Genomic DNA, 18272 nt, shown 5'->3' with positions numbered 1-18272 from the left:
GAGGCGCCTGTTTTCTCTTTGTTCCTTTACATGTTTGGAGATGACTTCCGCCCCCCACTAGGCGGGCCCTGAACCAGAGGTTGTTTATCCATATATTTTAAGGGCTTTAAGGGTAGTCTACATTACCACCTTATGGACATTATCAGTTCCTCATGCTTGTTGTTTGTGCCACCTTGTATGTAATTTTTTTTCGACAATCACTCTGCACCGGCTGCACAAGTAGTTCACCGCAATGTCCACACTGACTCCAGGCCTGCAGCCGCAAGGACACATTCAAGCACTGGCCATATACCAGCCCAAGATGTTCCTTGCCTCCTCCACTGCACAGCACCAGTCTTCCGTTGGGCACCAACCGGACTCCGGTGTCCCACAGGACCAACTCCGATGATTCAATCAGCTTCTCAGGTAACACGTGGGATAGCCTCTGCGCTCCAGCTCACTCCCGCATCCGCCATCTTGCTCCTCCACACACGTGTCTGCTCCTCGGCTACACCCGAAGGCGGAAGTGATGTCTCAGCTCTCTTCCTCCTGTTGAATTGGCAGTCTGTAGATGCCAACCCCGCCCACAACTCCAGACTAGCTGACTCTCTGGAGGTGGCTCCTCCTGTTAGGCATATCTCTTCGTACCGCGCGCTTTCCCGCGCAGTACAGTAACCTCTTCGCTGCTGCCGCAACTCGGCCTAGCCAGCACGAATGTCACTGTGTGGCAGATTGTGTTCACCGACACACACACACCTGCCCTTTCTGTCTGTACTTGGGCCTGAGCTTTACTTCTTTGTTCCCAAGCCAGCTGACCTTCCATACTGTCTAGGAAAATTGTCCCGCTGTCATGAATTGCACGGTCTACATTTTTCTTCATAGTACTTGTACAGACATGACCCCCGACACACTGATCCCTGTGTCTCAGGTCACCCCTCTACTCATCCACACTTGCACCGATTACTGTAGAGCAGACACAGTCCTTTTGTACAATACAGTGCATTGCTTCTCCATCAACTCATCTGCACCTTACTTGAAAACACATACTGTTTCTTGGGTAAATGTCTGTTCATTGCCTAAAGCAACCATCATTGCAAACTTGACTTGTCATCCCACTTTCCCTGATCTCTGTAGACATTATTCTCTTCACTGACACTCCAGTACATTACTTGGAAAAGCAGGGCGTTACTTGATGGGATTTCTCGACCGTTGCCGCTAGCAACCGTTGCTGTAAACCCAGGGGTGCATCCCGGACGACGCCCCCAAATGTAGCACTGCCTCCTTGAGGACTGCTGGATAATACACTTTCTGGTCCCCCTGGGTTACCGTTAGCAACTCTGGTATGCACGATTTAACACTTTACTTCTTGGCTCAGTCAAAGATCAGTCCAGGGGTTTGTAGTTTTTTTTGTTTTTTTATTTTAAATAGGGATGGGAGAAGGGAATAGTGGGATACACCAGATCAACTATTCACAAGATATATGGACTCCTATCTGATGATGCAGCCCGGCTGCTGATTCACTTCGCCACTAGGTGAAGTTGGATTAAGTCTCTATCCAGAAGACTTGATTAACTAATTATCTTCAGGATACTCTCCTAGTATCCCCTTTCACTTGACATGCAGACACCTGTCCTCTAACTATTCTACTCCGGGGTGGCCCCCCTCAGGTCAGGCCCCTTGACACGATCCCCTTTACTCACGATACTGCTTTTTGAGGGTCTCCAGTGTCTCTCCCCCTTTAGTCAGTTCTCCTTGACCTCTGGGTTCAGTTCCATTCCTTTGATCCCCAGGCCAACCGCCTGCTACCACGTGCCACCACTACAGAGGAAGAGGCAGCCATCACCCTCCCTCCGGGACTCTGCTCACCAGCCAAAGACCCCGCAGCACATGTGCGCCTGGCTTTTATACAGTATCCCATAATGCATCGAGACAGCCAGTCTCTACCAATCACTGGGACTGTATCAAAGCCTGTGTACCCATTGGTCAGGTTTCCTCCCACCGTCCAACATGCCTCCCTATTGGACCAGCGTGAAACACTATCTAGACCCAATGAATCACAAACTGAGCCCACTGAGCAGACCTAACTCACAGATCCTGCTCTCTGGTAGGCAGAAAGTAATATAGATTTGCCTTCTGCTCCTCTGATAGGCAGACAGAGCCAAAAACTATACACTCTCTCTAGCACCTACCTAGGAGGCTGCTACAGTAATAACAACACAAAATAGTCTTTTCTTCATATCTTGATTAAGTTCTAAAATCAGTTCATCTGATTATCTGGTAAAATTAGATGAGAATATAGGAGGTCATACACAGGCAATTTATTATACTGCTGTGAGCAATTAGTGCTTCAAAAAATGTATTTTACTAAAGATAATCATCAGTTCAATGTCAGAAATCCACCCCCCCCCCCCACCCACATTACTTCTTATGAGTACAGAGCTCTTATCAGCAGAGATAAATATTATATTGGATAAAAATCATCCCGTCCAATCACTAGCAATGCTGATTGAGGCCTCACACTGTCTGCTGATACCATTCATGCTCCATACACAAGGAGATTATAGCACAATACGAGTCATGTCAGTGGTATTCTGTGCTCATCCTGTGTATGGAGATATCACCGTCTCTACACATGGAGGACAATATTGGGGGGTCTACTCCATTATAACATTTTTCTTATAAAATTCAATTTCCTGGAGTTTTTTAAAGTGATCTAATATAAATGATTCTAATAAAGAGAAATGAGTTCCATGTATGTAGAGAATAGTTACATTCATTCCTGGGGAAGAAATTAATTTTCTTCTGGTAACATTCTTCTCTTTTTCTACAGTCTGGATAGAAATCACCTGACAGACAGTTCCTGCCCCCACCTGGCATCTGGAATAAGAAATAACCAGACACTGAGGATACTGAACCTGTCTAGGAACAATCTGGAGGGTCCTCATTTCAGGGATGTGATGGAAGCTCTGACAACAAGCCGGATAGAGGAATTACTGTGAGTATAACAGGACTGACTGAGACAATAATATTCTGGGTCAGGTCACACCACATGCACTGCAGTGATTTTTTTCTGCATAATAAAAGCATGGAAAGTAGGTTATATGAGTTCCAATGGCATAGTTCACACCAGCGCAGTGCGTTCCAGTGCTTTTCCATCCCAGAACAAAAAGTACATCATGCTGCTTTTTTCCTGCACAGAATTGTACTGGAATGTGCTAAAAAGCACTGGACCCTAGTACAGGGGGAAAAATTGCAAAAAACATCCAGAGTGCATGTGGAAATAATTAAATAAAAAAGCATTGAAAATGCATTGAAATGCATCAGAAAAGTGTTATAAATATCAGATAGCAGAGAGGAAGCTTACTCACTGCCAACACCAAAGCAGACAAATACAAACAGAAGAAAAGAAGAAAGCTGCTGCAGACACCCCAATAGTGACCCCACACCACAAATACCAAATGACAAATGAATTGGTGCTGCACTGCTGACTACCATAAATAATGAGATCCTAGCAATAAACACCCTGCAGGGGTTATAACCTCTGGAGAAAATAAAACTATCATTTAACACAATAAAGCTATGGATGAGTAATCAGGGGCAAATAATTCGTATAAACACAAAAATCAGTGCATATATTAATAGTTACTATACAAAAAAGTAAAAACCCTCCAGAGATGTAACCCCACCAAATGAGACCTGCAGCAAAAATATAATAATTAAAAATGTGTACAAGTGTATGGCAGTAAAAGGAACAATAAACATCCCTCAGGGGTGTAATCTGAAAAAAAAAATAAACTCCAATAATAAAAAATATTTTGAATCTCAAAAAAAGTGCAATAGTGAAAATCCAATCTCCTCAAACTATAAATGTAATTTCATAGGAATAAAGCAAGTGTTCATTATAAAAAGTCCAAATGTGTAGATGGGGTTACTTTGGGGGTTGATTTACTAAAGGAAATAGACTGTGTACTTTGCAAGTGCAATTGCTCCAGAGCTTAGTAAATGAGCAGGAACTCTGCTGACTTCCATCATCCAATCAGGTGCAAGCAAAAAATGCTTTTTTTTTTAAAATTTCCCTTGCACCTGATTGGATGATGGAAGTCTTCAGAGTTTCTGCTCATTTACTAAGCTCTGGAGCAACTGCACTTGCAAAGTACACAGTCTGTCTCCTTTAGTAAATCGACCCAGAAGTAACATAATCTACACATTTGGACTTTTAATATTGAACACTTGCTTTATTACTATGAAATTACATTTATAGTTTGATGAGATTGAATTTGCACTATTGCACTTTTTCAGATTCATAATATTTCTATTATTTGAGTTTACTTTTGGAGATTACACACCTGGAGGGTGCTTATTGTTCCTTTTATTGGCATGTACGCACTTTTCATTATTATATTTTTGTTGCCTGTTTCATTTGGTGGGGTTTTCCCCAGGGGTTATCACCCCTGCAGTGTGTTTATTGCTAGGTTCTCAATATTTGTTGTAGTCAGCAGTGCAGCGCCAATTCCAATCACTAGCAACGCTGATTCTGGCCTTACGCTGTCTGCTAATACCATTCATGCTCCATACAGAAGGAGATTATAGCACAATACGAGTCATGTCAGTGGTATTCTGTGCTCATCCTGTGTATGGAGATATCACCGTCTCTACACATGGAGGACAATATTGGGGGGTTTACTCCATTATAACATTTTTCTTATAGAATTCTATTTCCTGGAGTTTTATAAAGAGAAATGAGTTCCATGTATGTAGAGAATAGTTACATTCATTCCTGGGGGAGAAATTTAATTTCTTCTGGTAACATTCTTCTCTTCTTCTACAGATTGTCCTCTAATCGCCTGACAGACAGTTCCTGCCCCCACCTGGCAACTGGAATAAGAAATAACCAGACACTAAGGAGACTGGACCTATCTGGGAACAGTCTGGAGGGTCCTCATTTCAGGCATCTGATGGAAGCTCTGACAACAAGCCTAGTAGAGCTATTACAGTGAGTATAACAGGACTGACTGAGACAATAATATTCTGGGACAGGTCAAACCACATGCACTGCAGTGATTTTTTTCTGCATTATAAAAGCATGGAAAGTAGGTTATATGGGTTCCAATGGCATAGTTCACATCAGGACGTTTATATCCATGGTTCATCAGCGGAATTCCCTCCCCCTTCCTTCTCGTGATCTTGGGCTGTGTTTTGTTTCCTCTGCGGTGCTGGGGGGTTAAGTGTGGCTATTCGAGGCCACAGACCAACATCTGGAGTCCATGGTGAGACTCGTCCCCAGAGATTACCTGTCTGATTTGGGGGACAGCCTCCAAAGTGCAAATTCAGTTCTGTCACACTCTCCTGAAAGGGCTCAGGGTCAAGATTTATTGGAGTCTTCCCAGCCAAGCCGTCCTTCCATCCTGCTGCCGGAGAGCGATTCGGAGACGGACGATCCCTGTTTAGGGTTTGATTTTGGCCTTGTTCCTCCTCTGGTTAAGGCGTAAGGAAGGCTCTCAATTGGGAGGATCCAGCGGTCTCTCCCTCCCAAGTGGAAGAAGTTCTTCAAGCACTTGAGCAAGGAGCATATGAATTTTCCATTCCTAGGAGAATTGGTGGAAATTATCACTGAAAAGTGGAACAAGGTGGAGAGGAAGAATGGCATGCTCTCCAAGATGTCGAAGCTCTATCCGTTTAAACAGGAGGAGGTCAAGCACTTAGAGTTACCTCCTCTGGTGGATGCAGCCATAATGAGGCTCGTTAAACACGCAACTCTTCCTCTGGAGGATACGGTGTCCTTTAAAGACCCTTTGGAAAGAAGAATTGATTCAGATCTTAAGCGGGTCTATCTTACAGCGGGCATGCCCTGCAATCCGTCCCTAGCCCTACTTACAATGTCAAAAGCAATGGAGATCTGGACCAACGGCATTGGTGAAACCCTCAGAAGCGTCTCAGAGGAAGTGACCAGGAGCTCCCCTATTCAGGAGTTGAGGATGGCTTTGGCGTTCCTGGGCGAGGCGTCCATTGATATCATCCACCTTCTGGCCTGGGTTATGTTATCCTTTGTCACCGCCAAGCACGCTCTTTGACTCCGGCCTTGGGTGGCCGACGCTGCATCCAAGCAAGTGTGGTGCCGCATTCCATTTGAGGGTTCTCCTCTCTTTGGGATCAGAAATGGCCCGTATTCTGTGGAATCCCGCTTGAATTTTTATGCATCTCGATCTACCTTTTCCAATTTCTTTTTTTTTATTAATGTTAAAATCTTTAAATTGATTAGTTTCACAAATGGGTTCCAGTTTACTTTGTTATTCACTAATTGTACTATTCAATCTATCTAGCTTGATCTTTTTCCTTTTCAGAACTAGTGTCTGTAGCTACCTCCCCGCTCTATTAAAGAACTCCAAAGAACTTCAACCATTCATCCATAAGAATTGATGAAAATATAGAATCAGGATTAAGTTGTCTATTCGACAAAAAATGAATAGCTTCTATGGCAGGAAAATCTTTCCTTCAGGGGTATTTTTAGGTCACAGGGTTTAAATTCTATAACAAAACACAGCAATCATCAAAACAAGAAAATTACATCATGAAGGCACATATTTCCCTACAAAGGTGGTTCAAAAATTGCATACCATCCACTATGAGCAATATGTAATACAGCCGTCACTGATGTGCCTTCATGATGTCATTTTCTTGTTTTGACGATTGCTGTGTTTTGTTATAGAAAATAAACCCTGTGACCTGTTGTATCTTCCTTTGTTGCATTTATAAATAAATAAAGAATTTGAAAAAAAAAAAAAAAACATCTAGTACAATCTCTAGCAATGCTGATTGCGGCCTCACACTGTCTGCAGATACCATTCATGCTCCATACACAAGGAGATTATAGCACAATACGAGTCATGTCAGTGGTATTCTGTGCTCATCCTGTGTATGGAGATATCACCGTCTCCACACATGGAGAACAATATTGGGGGGTCTACTCCATTATAACATTTTTCTTATGAAATTCTATTTCCTGGAGTTTATAAAGTGATCTATGATAAATGATTCCAATAAAGAGAAATGAGTTCTATGTATGTAGAGAATAGTTACCTTCATTCCTGAGGGAAGAAATTCATTTTCTTCTGGTAACATTCTTCTCTTCTACAGATTGGATGATAATCACCTGACAGACAGTTCCTGCCCCCACCTGGCATCTGGAATAAGAAATAACCAGACACTGAGGAGACTGAACCTCACTGGGAACAATCTGAAGGGTCCTCATTTCAGGGATGTGATGGAAGCTCTGACAACAAGCCGGATAGAGATATTACAGTGAGTATAACAGGACTGACTGAGACAATAATATTCTGGGACAGGTCACACCACATGCACTGCACTGATTTATTTTTTCTGCATCATAAAAGCATGGAAAGTAGGCTATATGGGTTCCAATGGCATAGTTCACACCAGCGCAGTGCGTTTTGCGGCCTCACACTTTCTGCTGATACCATTCATGCTCCATACACAAGGAGATTATAACACATTTGGAGTCATGTCAGTGGTATTCTGTGCTCATCCTGTGTATGGAGATATCACCGTCCCTACACATGGAGGACAATTTTTTTTTGGGGGGGGGGTCTACTCCATTATAACATTTTCGTAATAAAATTCTATTTCCTGGAGTTTTATAAAGTGATCTAATATAAATTATTCCAATAAAGAGAAATGAGTTCCATGTATGTAGAGAATAGTTCCATTCATTACTGGGGGAGAAATTAATTTTCTTCTGGTAACATTCTTCTCTTCTTCTACAGATTGTCCTATAATCACCTGACAGACAGTTCCTGCCCCCACCTGGCATCTGGAATAAGAAATAACCAGACACTGAAGACACTGATCCTGTTTGAGAACAATCTGGAGGGTCCTTATTTCAGGGACCTGATGGTAGCTCTGACAACAAGCCGGATAGAGGAATTACAGTGAGTATAACAGGACTGACCGAGACAATAATATTCTGGGACAGGTTGCACCACATGCACTGCAGTGATTTTGTTTCTGCATCATAAAAGCATGGAAAGTAGGTTAGATGGCATAGTTCACACCAGCTCAGTACATTCCAGTGCTTTTCCAGTCTAGAACAAAAAGTGCATCATGCTGCTTTTTCTTGCACAGAATTGTACTGGAATGTGCTAAAAAGCATCAAAAAAGCATCGGACCCCAGTACAGGGGGAAAACAATGCAAACAAGAAGAAAAAACATCTGGAGTTCATCAAAAAGTGTTATAAATATCAGATAGCAGAGAGGAAGCTTACTCACTGCCAACACCAAAGCAGACAAATACAAACAGAAAAAAAGAAGAAAGCTGCTGCAGACACCCCAATAGTGACCCCACACCACAAAGACCAAAAGACAAAAAAATTGGTGCTGCACTGCTGACTACAATAAATAATGAGACCCTAGCAATAAACACCCTACAGGGGTGATAACCCCTGGGGAAAAAACAACAATCGGTGAACACAATAAAGCTATGGATGAGTAATCAGGGGTAAATAGTTCATATAAACACAAAAATCAGTGCATATATTAAAGGGGTAGTAAATCTCCGGAAATTTTTTATTTTTTTTAACCTGCAAGGCAAAGTTATAATGTGCTAGTGTGCACCCGCATACCGACACATTATGTGGAACTTACCTTAGAACAAAGCCCTTCCAGTGGCACGCTGTCACCGCTGACAGGGCTTCTATCTTCTCCCATCTTCCTTCTGGGTTCGCGAACTCTGACTGTGTGACCCAGCAATCATCAAAACAAGAAAATGACATCATGAAGGCACATATTTCACTACAAATGTGGTTCAAAAATCACATTCCATCCACTATGAGCAATATGTAATACAGCCGTCACTGATGTGCCTTCATGTTGTCATTTTCTTGTTTTCATGATTGCTGTTTTGTTATAGAATATAAACCCTGTGACCTTCTCCTAAGAACAACCCTGAGTAAAGGACTGAACCCTTCCTGAAACGCGTCGGGTATATAGAGAAGACCGTGTCACCAACATGTGCATATTCTGTAACAAGTCGGCTGATTACAATTGATGACTTTGTTTTTATCATTTACACTGACGGTTCAAGACTTTTTATATGGATGTAACAAATACATTTTATGTTTTATACAATACAAGTTTTATCTTTTTCCAGTTTGCTTTTAAAGTCCCACAAGTATTTGGAGGTTACTCATCTTTTTTCTACTTGAACAAAGGGATGTCGGCAATAACTATATATGGATTTCTCTGGTGGTTTGTTTTCTAGATTGCACTTTTTCAGATTCAAATATTTGTATTATTTGAGTTCACCTTTAGAGATCGCACCCCTGGAGGGTGTTTATTGTTCCTTTTATTGCCATACACTTGTACACACTTTTGATTATTATATTTTTGCTGCATGTTTCATTTGGTGGGTTTGCATCTCTGGAGGGTTTTTACTTTTGTGTAGAGTAACTATTAATATATGTACTGATTGTTGTGTTTATGTGAACTATTTTCCGTTGATTACTTATCCATAGCTTTATTGTGTTCACCAATATATCCAAGAAATGCATGCTGCACAATTAATGAAACAACCAATAAATAAATGCGTGTCAAACAACTGTATATATCCAAAAATGACAAAATTATAAGTACCACAAATAGTGAATCATAGAATAAATAAACTAAACAAATAAAATATAATCCAAAATGTGCAACAATCCAAGGTGTGCAAATAAATCACGATATATATATAATAGAATAGAATATTCAGAAGTCCGTGCTGTGCAAATAAATCCCAATATATGAAGTATTGCCAATATATAGACTCTCCAAATGTGCTGACAGTGCTGTAAACATGCAGATATGAAGTCACATAAAAGTGACAAAAGTGCTTCTAAGGTGCCACAATGAATAATCTCTCCCAAAAAGACTGTGCACCCGCTTGTGAGTGGGCGCTCACCTTAATAAATGTAACCTTGCAATTAAGCTCAGTCAAGGAAAAAAACTAGATAGTGCTGAAGTCTTTTTAAAAATGTATTGAATAAACAACAATGAGCTACTCACATTCATAAGGTGCTATAGTGCACCAATCTGTGTAGAACAACGATAAGCAGACAAATATCGTGGTGGTGTGGTGAGAAACACACAGCCTGAAGTATGCTGTATATGCTGGCAGACGCTCTCTCGCTCAATCCCGGTCAGTGCAGTGATCCGTCCATCCTTGCCCCTCCCCTACGCGTGCCGACACAGGGACGTTGTGTCTTCATCAGGGGGGATATCATATCCAGCCCAGGGAGACACTAAGCGCTGCTTGACTGAGCTTAATTGTGAGGTTACATTTATTAAGGTGAGTGCCCACTCACAAGGGGGTGCACAGTCTTTTTGGGAGAGATTATTCATTGTGGCACCTTAGAAGCACTTTTGTCACTTCCATGTGACTTTATATCTGCATGTTAACAGCACTGTCAGCACTTTTGGAGAATCTATTTATTGGCAATACTTCATATATTGGGACTTATTTGCACAGCACAGACTTCTGAATATTATATTATAGATATATATCGTGATTTATTTGCACACCTTGGATTCTTGCACATTTTGGATATATTTTATTTATTTATTTAGTTTATTTATTCTATGATTCACTATTTGTGGTACTTATAATTTTGTCATTTTTGGATATACACAGTTGTATGATACGCATTTATTTATTTATTTATTTATTGGTTGTTCAAAATTAAATAAATATTCCTGCGAGCTAAACCGGTCTAGCACTTATTTCTCAATATTGCTGCGAGCACAGCACTCTCTCAAAAGTGTAAACTAGCAAATAAATATAGGAAATGCCACGCAATATAAAGTGCTTGATAAAACTAATATGTGCAAATATGATTTAAATAGGTGCAAAATCTATGCATTAAATAAATAAATACCATAGGTATAAGTATAAAGTGCATCCAATATTGATGTGGTATTGTGATAAATAATCTAAAGTGCATCCAATATATTTAAACATACAATGAAAAAGGTGACTTCAATATTCTAGTGCTCAGTATAATTAATATTCTTGCTGTGATAATAAATATTGTACAAAAATAAATGTTAAATAATAATTAATCAGCAATAAAGTGCATATCGTGCCCCAATAGTATATTGAATAAGTAAACCTATGCTGTTTACAACTAAATGCTAAAAAAAATACCAAAAATTCAATAATAATGCAAAGAGTGCTATTTTCCAGTGCTAAATATAGCACTTCCCATTAATATCTGGAGAATAGTTCATTAGAGTGTATATCCAATATTGATCTAGAGTAAGCTCCACTGCAACACCCTGTGAGTCTGGGTTCTCACCTCCACTCGTGCGACTCAGCGGCTAAGCTGAGTCATAAAGCGCAGTTTGCCCTGTTTAGGGTCATCTTTCACGGAACCGGTGGTCTGCTGGTCTCCTCGGGGGGTTATTTCTCCTTAGTGGGTGTCCCTCTTATTCTCATAAGTTGTTACATGTAAAAGATTTGGGGGGGACTCCAATAGTGCTTATAACTTTCAGGTAAAATTTTATTAAACAAATAGAACAAAAAATGTACTCACATTTTATAGGTGCTTAAAGTGCACCAATCATAAAGGCATCTCCAATAATAGTAAAAAAGTGATGGTGATCTGGTGGGAATGGGGATCCTCTTTAACCACTTGCCGACCGCCGCACGACTATCTACGTGGGCGGTCAGCCCCTCACAGGCAAAGTGACGTAGGTCTACGTCGCTCGCCTGTGAGGGTTTAGGGAGCGAGCGCGCGCCGCCGGAGGCGCGCTCCCGCTCCCGCGTGGTCACGGACCCCCCCGCGCGCGTGACCGGCGGACCCGATCGCCGCCGGCCACTCTGCGATCGGCGGGGGAGAGGGAGATAGTCAGGCAGCTTGTGTAAACAAGCTGCCTGTCATTCTCCTCTCTGTATGAGAGCTGATCACATGGATCTACTATGTAGATCCATTGATCACTCTGCATACAGTTGAAGCCACAGCCAATCACAGTTAGAATCACGCCCCTAGGGACACACACAGCCCCTCCCTCTCAAATAAAGTTAACCCCTTCACTACCAGTGCATTTTTACAGTAACAGTGCATATGTATAGCACTGATTACTGTAGAAATGTCACTGGTAACCCCAAAAGTGTCAAAAATGTCAGTCAAGGGTCCGATCTGTCCGCCGCAATGTCGCAGTACCGCAAAAAAAATCGCAGATCGCCGCCATTACGCGTTAAAAAAAAAAACAACAAAAATGACAAAAATCTTTCCCTTTGTTAGTAAACGCAATAACTTTAGCGCAAACCAATCAAAATACGCTTTTTGCGATTTTTTTTACCAAACATAGGTAGCATAAAACAAATTGGCCGAAAATATTAAAAAATTTTGATTTTTACATTTTTTTTTGGGGGAATTTCATATAAAAAAAAGGGAAAAATATTGCTATTTTTGCAAAATTTACGCTCTTTTTTTGTTTATAGCGCGTGATCAAAAAATCGCACAGGTGATCAAATACCACCAAAAGAAAGCTCTGTTTGTGGGAAAAAAAGGACGCCAAATTCGTTTCGGTACAGCGTCGCACGACCGCGCAATTGTCCGTTAAAGTCACGCAGTGCCGAATCGCAAAATGCCCTCTGGTCGTTTAGCAGCCAAATCCTCCGGGGCTTAAGTGGTTAAGCTGCTTCCTTTCTAGCTGGAATTGGCTATGATACCGTCCAGGCCCCTCCCCTACACGCTCGACACAGGGTTACCGTGTCTTCAAAGGGGGATATAGACTATTTTCTCTTACGTCCTCCGACAGTCGCCGCCTCTTCATATTCGTCACATATGGGGTATTAGACTTTGCTCCGAAGGAGTAGCTAGGCAACAGAATATGTTAACAATAAAGCTTTAACATATCCCACCCTCAAGGGGTGGTCCCCTCAGTCAATACCCTCCTACTTCCTGCAACCATATCTCAGTTTTAATGTCTAGCTTGTCAGGAGTGGCTGGCTCTCTCTGTGCTGGGACTTTTTGTCCCAGACTCTTTCTTCTTTTTAATATTTTGTTTGAGTTTTCTCTCTACCTTTACTTAGCTGTTATTTTTGTCAGCATTAGTTAGTTCTTCGGACGAAGAGGATCATGCGGACTGGGTCTCGGGCTGATCCCCCTGGTCGCAGGTCGTGGGTCAGTGGCTTCCCAGTCTGCCATCGAGCGTTCAGTCAGGTAACGCTCCTGGCACAGTGAACGACCCATCCCTGTTCGGTGCAGGGATGATTGGTGAGGTGGCTACCTCACCGGACGCTGTGCGGTTTCTTAACCTCCATTATGTGCGTCTTGAATTGCGACTCTCCCTGCCTCATGTGCAGCGGCTTGTTCGCCTGTGCGGGTTCCCCACGCCATGTGAGGTAAGTGTATTTATGTGGGGACCTGTCTGTCTGGGGGGGTCTCAGTCTGGGACTGTGTAACCTGCCTTTATTCACACTGCTTGTCTCCCTATCTCTCGGCTGCATGCTGTGGGCTGCAAGGGGGGGGGGGGGGAGCTGTATGACACTGTGTGTGTCAGGCTGGGCAGTGTGAGGTGCTGTGTGCTGTGGGGCATGTTTTTTCTTGGCATGTTTGGGCATGTACAGCGATCGCTGCGGCGATCTAACATGTATCCTTATATTGGGATGTAATGTGTGTGTTTTTTATGCACTGTGGAGCGGCGTTTTCGGCGCCAAACGACGCCATTTTACCGGCGCCCGCTCCGGCCGCATGGTTTACATGCACGGCGGCCATTTTCTTGTAGCCTCCATAGGCTTACATAGAGCGCCCTGGCAGCATCACTTCCTCTCTCCTGGAACACCGATCGAGGCAGCAGCAGCAGCGGGGTCTCCTCAGGTTTTATCCTTCTGTTCTTGTTATCCATTGCCTGTACTCAGTTGGTATATTCCCTGTGGGGGTCTCATTGTGCCGGAGTGTGGTGCGGTGGGCTGCGCTTGCCGCGCTTGCTAAAAGGGGGCAGTTAACCCTTGGTTGTCTGGCATTACAGGGGCAATGGATTCTCAGGAGGGCAAGTTTCCTACAGTATTGGTGGAAAGCCAGGGGACCGCTGTTTCCCCCCCAGGGGGGGATTTAGCCACTATTGTGGCTGGCCTTGCTGCCCAGGTGCAAATGCTGGTGGCTGCTCAATCTACTAAACGGCCCAGAGTTGCTCTGTCCTCTGATTCTGAGGGTGAAGGTGATGGGGCTGTTCTAGCAGGGACCCCCCTATCGGGGTCCCGCTCCTCTCTTGATCTAGTGGGGTCTGAGGTAGAGGCTGAAGTTGAGGGGGTTGATAATTCTCCCCCTGGCTCGCCTGAAGAGCTTGCAATCATGGATGAGTTGATTGCTTCCATTAAGCAGACGCTACGTTTGCAGGACGAAGTGTGTCCCCCCGCTGCCTTGGCGGCTTATGGGACGCAGAGAAAACGCAGGACGCCGCAGGTTTTTCCCTGCAATGCGGATTTTCAGCGCGCTGTTAAGGATCAATGGCGCGATCTGCGCAAGCCTTTTGCGGTACCAAGTAAATTCAAGCTGCGTTATCCTTTCTCGCCTGCCACTGATGAACGGTGGTGTGTGCCTCCGCCAGTGGATCATGCAATTGCGGTTTTGAACAAAGCCACTGCGATTCCTGCAGAGGGTTCCCCTGTTTTCCGTGATGCCACGGATAGGAGACTGGAGTCTCTTGCCCGTCATACTTATTCTGTTACGGGCTCTATGCTTAAGGCTCTGTTTGCTTCTCTCATGGCGGCCCAGGCGATCGCAAGTTGGACGCAGATGCTTAGGCGCGTCCTAGTGGCCGATTCGGCCTCGGCGGCGACCCTGGATATGGTGGATCAGATCCACCAGGGTGTCATGTATCTGTGTGATGCGGACCTGGACCTGATTCCGTTGGCTGCACGTGTGCACAGCGTGGCGGTGTTGTCTCGCCGCCTGGTTTGGTTGAAATGTTGGTCGGTGGACCAATCTTCACGTAAGACCTTAGCCAATCTACCTTATGATGGGTCTCGCCTTTTTGGGGAGTCCCTGGATGTGTTGATTAAGGGGATCACCGGGGGTAAGAGCACTCTCTTGCCCCATTTCCCCAAGGCTAAGGGGGCTTCTGGGAAGAAGCATGCAAATTTTCGGCCCCCCCAGGGGTCCTTTCGTGCCTTTCGGCCGCACTACAAGGGCAAACCGTTCAAAGGCCAAGGCTCTCAGAAGAAGCCCTGGTCTGGGAAACAGAAGTCCGGCCAATCCGGACCTGCTGCCCATAACAGTTCGGCCTGAAGGGGCGCCCTCACCCAGTTTTGGGGTGGGGGGACGCTTGCTCGGTTTTCTTCAGCCCTGGTTGGCCCGTGTGCGGGACAGATGGGTTCTGGAAATCGTTCGATCTGGGTACAAGATCGAGTTTCTCTCTCGGCCGGAGAGCAGATTTTTTCCCTCAAATCTTCAACTGTCTCCAGAGCGACTGCGGGATCTGCACCTGGCGGTGCGGGACCTGAGGGCTCAGGGAGTGGTGGTTCCGGTGCCTCATCGGGACAGATTTCGGGGGTTTTATTCCAATCTGTTCACCGTGCCCAGGAAGGAGGGCAAGGTTCGTCCGATTCTGGACTTGAAGGCTCTGAACCGCTCTGTGCGGGTTCGCAAGTTCCGCATGGAATCCCTGCGCTCGGTGGTGGCTGCCCTGGTTCCGGGGGAATTCATGGCCTCCATCGATTTGAAGGATGCGTACCTTCACATCCCCATATTCGAGGGTCATCAGAGATACCTTCGATTTGCCATTGCGGAGGATCACTACCAGTTCGTGGCGTTGCCCTTTGGTCTCGCCTCGGCTCCGCGGGTCTTCACCAAGGTGCTTGCACCGGTTCTGGCATTATTGAGGGCCCAGGGCATTTCTGTCCTGGGGTATCTGGACGACTTTCTGGTTCGGTCTGCGACCAGACAGGGTCTGGAGAAGGACCTGTCTGTCACAATGCAAACTCTGCAGGAGTTTGGTTGGACGATAAATGTTCCAAAGTCGACACTGAGTCCGTCGGTTCGTCTCCCCTATCTGGGAATGATACTGGACTCGGTGCAGGCGAAGGTCTTCCTGCCGGAAGACAAACTCAGGACTCTTCAGGAGGAGGTCAGGTCCCTCAGGGACGTTCCACACTCGTCTCTGCGGACGTGTATGAGATGTCTGGGATTGATGGTCTCGGCCTTCGAGGCGATTCCTTTCGCGCAGTTTCACACGCGGGGTCTCCAGGCGGAGATCCTGTCCAAGTGGGACGGGCGACCTCAATCTCTGGATCTTCGGATCTCGTTGAGTCTTCGCACCAGGGAAAACCTTCTGTGGTGCCTCCAGTCCCCGTTGGTGTCCGGGGGCAAGTCGTTTCGTCCGATCTCGTGGACGATAATCACCACGGATGCCAGCCTGTCGGGCTGGGGTGGTGTTCTGGGCGTTCTGTCCGCCCAGGGGACCTGGTCGGAGGGGGAGTCTTCCCTCCCGATCAACATTCTGGAATTGCGTGCGATAAGGCTCTGTCTTCATCGCTGGACGGACCGGCTGCAGGGCTGCCCGGTTCGGGTGCAGACGGACAATGCCACGGCGGTGGCCTACATCAACCACCAAGGGGGCACCAGGAGTGCCCGAGCGGCTCGAGAAGTGGCCGACATTCTGTCTTGGGCCGAGACTCATGTCCCGGCGATAACGGCGGTTCACATTCCGGGAGTGGAGAACTGGCAGGCGGACTATCTGAGTCGCCAGACCCTGGATCAGGGGGAATGGTCTCTCCACCCGGCTGTCTTCCAGATGTTGTGCGCGAAGTGGGGTCTTCCAGATGTGGACCTGTTCGCGTCTCGCCTCAACTACAAGGTGAAGAGGTTCGTGGCAAGGACGCGCGACCCTCGGGCAGACGCGTCGGACGTGTTAGTGGCCCCGTGGCATCAGTACAGGCTGATGTACGCGTTTCCACCGATTCAGTTGCTGTCCAGGTTCCTTCGCAGGTTACACTCGGAACGCAGCACGGTGATTCTTGTGGCACCGGACTGGCCTCGCCGGTCCTGGTACGCAGACCTCGTGAATCTGGCGGTCGACGCCCCTTGGCGTCTGCCTCTTCGAGACGATCTACTGTCTCAAGGACCGATTTACCATCCTGCTTTACAGTCGCTGGCTTTGACGGCCTGGCTGTTGAGACCGAGGTCCTGAAGGAGAAGGGTCTCTCTCCAGAGGTCGTTCATACTTTGATCAACGCGAGGAAGTCTTCCTCGGGGAAGGTTTATTACCGTACTTGGAAGGCCTATTTTGCCTGGTGTGAGTCCAGGGGGTTTTCACCCCGCACGTACTCGGTTTCCCGTGTGCTGTCTTTCCTTCAGACGGGTGTCGATCAGCGTTTGGCGCTGGCTACGATAAAGGGTCAGGTGTCTGCGCTGGCCGTTCTGTTTCAACGTCCCGTGGCTTCCAACTCCTTGGTTGGCACTTTTATTCAGGGTGTGCGGCATCTGGTTCCTCCTAGGAGGGATCCTTTGCCCCCTTGGGACTTGAATCTCGTTCTATCTGTGTTACAACGTGCTCCTTTTGAACAGATCAGGGAGATCTCGTTGTCTATGCTGTCCAAAAAGGTCGCCTTTTTGGTGGCGATCACTTCGGCTCGCAGAGTGTCGGAACTGGCGGCTTTGTCCTGCAAGTCTCCGTACCTGGTTGTTCATTTGGATAAGGTGGTCTTGCGACCTAATCCTTCTTTTCTGCCGAAACGAGTTTCGGAATTCCATCTTAACGAGGATATTGTTTTGCCTTCGTTGTGCACGAAGCCTAAACATCCAAAGGAGGTGAGATTGCACTCTCTGGATGTTGTTCGGGCGATAAGGGTTTACCTTAAATCGACTGAGTCTTTTCGTAGGACGGACTCCTTGTTTGTTCTTCCGGAGGGTCCTCGGAAGGGCATGGCGGCTTCGGCCTCTACCATCGCCAAATGGATCAGGCAGACCATTGAACAGGCCTATGCTTTGCAGGGGAAGGTTCCCCCTGTACCTGTGAAGGCGCACTCTACTAGATCTCTGAGTACGTCTTGGGCCTGCCGTCATGGGGCTTCTGTAGCCCAGGTGTGTAAGGCGGCGACTTGGTCGACCGTGCACACTTTCACAAAATTCTACAAAGTAGATGTTCAGGCATCGGCGGATGCTTCCTTTGGCCGCAAGGTTCTTAGTGCGGCTGTTCCATAGGGTCCCTTGTTGGGGACTCCTGGCTGTTGGGATAGTTTTTTGTATCCCCTGGTTTTTTTGTCTTTTCCTGGGTTGTTGCTCCTGTTGAGCACTTAT

At 45.6% G+C, this 18272-nt stretch overlaps 2 protein-coding genes across 2 annotated transcripts in view; one reads left to right on the top strand and one right to left on the bottom strand.

Moving 5' to 3' along the window:
• The window catches only part of LOC309543141 (uncharacterized protein), a gene marked incomplete at its 3' end in the record, with an annotated part of 1180881 nt that overhangs the window by 593180 nt on the left and 569429 nt on the right, over positions 1-18272 (bottom strand). The window lies entirely within an intron of this gene.
• Positions 1-18272, top strand: part of LOC309543144 (NACHT, LRR and PYD domains-containing protein 12-like) — a 46889-nt gene that overhangs the window by 11508 nt on the left and 17109 nt on the right. The window contains exons 5-7 of the mRNA XM_082242525.1: positions 2810-2974; positions 7114-7278; positions 7761-7925. Coding sequence (XP_082098651.1) covers positions 2810-2974; positions 7114-7278; positions 7761-7925 — 495 coding nt within the window. The remainder of the gene's footprint in view (positions 1-2809; positions 2975-7113; positions 7279-7760; positions 7926-18272) is intronic.

The sequence above is a fragment of the Pelophylax lessonae genome, assembly GCF_965119305.1.
Source record: "Pelophylax lessonae genome assembly, chromosome: 13".
Lineage (NCBI taxonomy): Eukaryota > Metazoa > Chordata > Amphibia > Anura > Ranidae > Pelophylax > Pelophylax lessonae.
Note: the sequence above shows the minus strand (reverse complement) of the source record. Positions and strands in the feature narration are given on the sequence as shown.